At 42.5% G+C, this 5,203-nt stretch overlaps 1 protein-coding gene across 1 annotated transcript; it reads right to left on the minus strand.

The window, feature by feature from the left end:
• Positions 1–4,354: 4,354 nt before the first annotated feature.
• Positions 4,355–4,993, minus strand: DPPA3 (developmental pluripotency associated 3). Its single transcript, XM_032865578.1, has one exon. It carries the CDS (start codon positions 4,911–4,913, stop codon positions 4,416–4,418), a length of 498 nt encoding a protein of 165 aa, XP_032721469.1. The 5' UTR covers positions 4,914–4,993; the 3' UTR covers positions 4,355–4,415.
• Between the last annotated feature and the right edge of the window lie 210 nt (positions 4,994–5,203).

Below are 5,203 nucleotides of genomic sequence, written 5' to 3' on the forward strand. Positions count from 1 at the left end.
GAATGAGTCAGCAGGTTGGGGAAGGTTTGTGGAATGCACAAGAGTGGAAGAGCTGCCCCAAACTTGACCTTTTTGTGAAATCTTCCTTGACCTGGATAAGCCTTCAACAACAAATGCCTTGTTGCAGGGACGGCAAATAAAAACCACTCATTTACATTGCACTCTAAAGATAAATTCAGCACTCAGACAGTAGTTACCTTTGCCTTACAAATGTTGCCCTGTGGTACACTGAGCGCTGGCTGATGACTTTGATGTGTCCAGATTTAATTATTATGCAACCCATTAGCCCAAAGGCAGAGGATATTTAGTAAAAATGTCACCCTTGTATACAATTCATTCTGTGAAATCCATTGCTCAGAAAGGAATCCTATTTAGAAATGATTCAGAATAGGAAACCTTTATAGTTATGGAGCTCTGAATTTTTGTCCTTGGAACTGGACAGCTAAAAGCTGGGCAGAATATTTTTGGTATGTGTAAGCTTTTTCCACATAGGACAAGAAAGCCTTTACTTCATGGCTTTTGTGGAGAAAATGTTCAGTTCACTGCTCTCCTGTTTGAATCATTATGACCAAGTGGGAGAGAATGAGGATCTGTTCCAGTGGGAAATATTTAAATTAGGAGGGATTAAAAAATATCTACAATTATTTTGTATCATCTCCAAGGGAACCCACAGCCTCCTACAAAGGCTTTAATAATATCTTAGGAAATTTCCATCTGGAATAGAAAAGACAATGGAATCCAAATATGGGTGGCCCAGTGCACACATACGGTGCTGTTAGGAGCCAAACTTCTAACTTTTTTCTGCTTTGTGAAAGTTCTAGTAGATCTTGACATTCATTTTTTTGGGAGACAATCCTGGGACCTTCAATATGTTACTGAGCTGAAATGTAGGTCCAATGTTATGTCAGCTCACAATTCAGAATAAAACTTGCAACTTTTAAATTTTTCCTAAATATTTACACATTACCCAGGGAGCAGTGCCAGAAGCTGCAGGTCAGAGATTGGGTCTTGTTTTGGAACCTGGGGGTCCCAGGTGGGCCTAAACTTCTGGAGGCATCTCATATCTGCTAGTGATCCAGTTGGGATCCTTGTCAGTGTGTAGAATGTACCTGGATCCTAGAGCAATGATGCTCAGTCCATCAAGAAATTGGTGGAGAAGGAACCTGGCCCACCAGCTTTGGTACCTGGGAGACATTCCAATGTATATTGGTGGTGCTCTGGGTAGAACTGAAGAGAGGCTGCATCTTTCCTTATCCATCTGGGAATGGTCCATCTAGGAGAAGGGTCCTTCTTGGATGAAAGTTGGGAAAGCAGAGAGCAAGGCCCAAGTACCTGTAATCTAGGAGGTGGAGTGTTTGATGGTTGGGTTCTGAAGTGGAGAAGTAGTATTTTCATACAGGCAACCCTCAGGAATCCTCCATGCTTTTGGCTGACACATGAAATAAGGTGGATTTGAACAAAGTGGACCCTGTCCATGTGGCCAGATGCTGCCTGCTGCCTGCCTATGCATACTTTTCTCAGTTTTCTGTGGCTGTGGTGGAGAACTAGGGACACTCATCTTTTGAGCAGGCTCAAAGAGTTGGTTTAGGTAGAGTGTGTGGTTGGAGGCCTTTTGCTTTCTCCAGATTCCAAAGCTCCCTCTCTTCCCATGAAAGCTTGGTACACGGATAATGGAATACAGCCCTGGTTAAGAGAAGTGCATACTGTTTCAGCAGAGGATACCACATGGGAAATAGCATCTAGGAGGAGATCACCTCTAGGTGTGAAAGGACTGGGTCTCTTGGAGATACAAGGACAGATAGATTCTCTTCTCTCCCTTCCCCATGTTTTCCTGACAACCCTGATTGTTTATTCTTTACCGGTAAAGGAAGCATGTGGGACAGAACAACTAATACCGCATTGCAGCCTGAGGTGAATGTAAGGGACACTGGGGAGGGTGCTGAGGACTGAGGGACTGAGGGACTAAAGGGACTGAGGGACTCTGGAAGGGGAGATCTATCCCTATGTAAGACAGGTGGCCACAAGGGGACGTCTCGTGAGCCAATGTCAAAGCAACCATGTATGTCAACAAGTTCAGAAGAATAAATCCAAGAAAGGGAAGAAGGTACCCTGAGCCCATTGACCTACCTCCCATTTGCATATTCCCCAGTCATTTATGCTTTGGAAGAGATGACCTGCGTATGTAACAAAGGCTCTATGTGTGGTCCCCACAGAGTACAATTCCTTTCTTTCATTATGAAAAGCATTATACCAATGAGCACTATACTGTTGGTTTTGTCAAGTCCTTGACAAGCACTCTTAGCCTCAAATTTACCCTCAACCAGACAGATTTTATAGGGAGGCTGAAGTTCTGAGTTCTTCTAGGTTCTGGTCACTGCATGGGAAGCTCACCAATTGTTCAGGAACATGATTTCTTTTTCCTTTCCTTTTCTTTTTTTTTAATCTCATGCCTTATTTTCCCTTCAAATCCTGGCTCTTGCTCTTACCTCACTTTTGGCCTCACTTTTAAGTTTTTGTATTTAAAGCTAACTCACTCTAAGCTCTTTTCTACATAGTAAACATGCATATACCACATCTTGCAAAAAGAGCTTCTGACTCACATATTTTGATTTCTCTAATTTTTTCTGAAGCTCAAGGGTGAGGAAAAGGGATCCCAGAGCACTGAATATTTCTTCCTGCTTGGAGGTGGACTCTGACCCCCAGCAGGCACAGCGGGACTTCTCCAGTTCTCTCTCGGCTCTGGCCACTGTCAGAGTTCCTCTTACCACAAATTCAAGGAATTGTGTGTTGTTGGAAATCCTTCTGGCCAGTTTGGTCATCCTCATATTCACCATCACAGGGTTTTGAAAGGCAATGACAAAATGAATAGCTTTCAAATCACATGGTTTAATGGTTAGAACTTTATTTAAGATAAAGAGCACAGTTCTTAGGACTAGAAGCCAATGGTGAGTCAATACAAGATTATAGTTAGCACATTAGTGACATACTGCCGTGCAGTAATATGACCACAAACTTAATACTCAAAACAATAAATATACACATTATTTCATAATTTCTGTGTCAGGCGTCTGGCATGGCTCAGCCAGGTCCTATGGCCCTCTGCTTATAAGTCTGATAAAAATGTTAGCTGGGACTGCAGAATGTGAGAATTGATTGGGTCAGGATTCAGTTTCAGGTGCATGGGGATGTACTAGAACTCAGTTCATTGTGACATACTGGATTGAGGGCTTCAGTTTCTTGCTGGCTATTGGCAGAGGCTCCCTTGAGTTCCTTGCCACACAGACCTCTCTAACACAGGCACTTGATTTTTGAAAAGAAACAAGGAAAAGAATTTCCTTGCAAGATAGGAGCACTGGGTGTGGTGCAAAAATAATGAATACTGTTACGCTGAAAAAATAAAAAATTAAAAAAAAAAGATAGACATTACAATCTTGTGTAATGTAATCATACACATGCCACCATCTTTATCACATTACATTGGTTAGAAGCAAATCAGAGTTTCCACCCAGATGCAAGAGGAGGAGATCATACGAGGCGTTGGATACCAGGAGGACGGTGTGATTATCAAGTACATCATGGAGACCAAGCTAGAGTCTGTCTGCTACTTAACAACACCTACAGACAAATAATACTCATGGCCAGAATTAGAAGTAAATGTAGTGATCCTTGCACACTTATGCTTTGCTAAAGCAGTGGGGGAAAAAGGTGGAATGGTCGTATCACCTGATCCCCATCCAGTCAGGAATGGCCAACCTCCAATCCTGTGACTGTCTCCCTCTTTCCTCTGACAGTTACAGTCTTAAGTTGCACAAGAGATGGTATCTTCTGGGATCTGCAGGTACTTCTAGGATGGGCAACACTGACTATAGAATCATCTGACTTTTCCATTCTTTTTTTTTTTTTGATATTCAAATAACTCAATTTTAATAAGATCCTCTACACACACACTTCCTACTGAAAACTGAAAGAGCACAACAAAAAAAATTTTATTACAATGTCAGAAAACCAGAAAATCTAGTGTATGTACCCACCCTAATTTTGCTCTAACCAAACCACCCAGAGTTTTCTTGTATTCCTTCTGCACAAGTTACTTGGCTTCCAATTTTTAATATTAGATCTTATCTTAGTGACTTCAGGTCTCTCAAACACACAGGCAACTTTCAAAACCTATTAGTGCTTCCTTAGGTCAAATCAAAAGGTGCAAGTATACTGAAGTCATCCAAATGCAAACTACAGGATTCCTCACAAATTACTGGCATCACAGTAAAAAAAAAAAAAAAAATTAAAATAACCCCTTATAATATCACAGATTATCAAAATATTAGTTTGCCCTAACATAGAGCAGCCTTCCAAGCTCCTGCAAAATGATCCTAAAATCACTGGCAGAAAGAAATAGTTCAAGAATAAAAGTCTGTTTACATTGGCTCCACGTCATAATTATTCTCCATGCTGGTTTCCTCAGCAAGATCTTTGTGATACAGGCAATAATGACAGCGACATCTGAATCTTTCCACTCTTGTTTCACCCTCCTCCGTTTCCTTCTGCTGTAGATCTTTTTGAAGCTGAGACCCCAGGTTTAGGTAGCGCTGGTACAGAATCATTGGAATCATCCTTGCCATCCTTTCCTTCCGGGCTGTTAACAAGGTCCTCACTCCAGTCCTCCTCCCACTGCTGCTGAGGATACGCTCCACCAGCCCCTGTGGTTTCCTCTCTCTGCCTGGCTGCTGAGACGGATACTCTGGCAGAGGGGAAGGGAGGCTGATACTAGAGTCTAGGGTCAATTTACCAAGGTTCTTGGTTAATACTTCGGAGATCATTTGAGAGGCACCTGAGCTTTCCTGGGAATCCTCTTCATTGGGTGTCTGAGATGATCCCAGAGCCCAGGTTGGGTAAAGCTGCTCTGGCGAATCCATTGGAAGCCTAGTGAGAGACCGAGGCTCCTCCTAGATATTTGGGGTCCGGTGGGAGGTGATGCTCAGGACCCAACTTGCTACAAAGTTGCCTGGCAAGAACTTAACAGCTCAGAAACAGGGAGAAAATCCCAAACTTCACCAAATGGCTGAGCTGCAAGAGAAAAATCAATCCTGACTTTTCCATTCTTTCCTGGCCGGTAGATGCAGAGTCCAGTTGGTAGCTTGTCAAAGGCATACACTTCTTATCTTTAAAGGACTAGCATGCTATATGTGCATGTCCTGATAGAATA

Source organism: Lontra canadensis, unplaced genomic scaffold, assembly GCF_010015895.1.
Source record: "Lontra canadensis isolate GAN:19392208 unplaced genomic scaffold, GSC_riverotter_1.0 scaffold29, whole genome shotgun sequence".
NCBI classification, from domain to species: Eukaryota; Metazoa; Chordata; class Mammalia; order Carnivora; family Mustelidae; genus Lontra; species Lontra canadensis.

Coding starts and splice junctions, on each gene's coding strand:
- DPPA3 (XM_032865578.1), bottom strand. CDS start 4,913: ATGGATTCGCCAGAGCAGCTTTACCCAACCTGGGCTCTGGGATCATCT.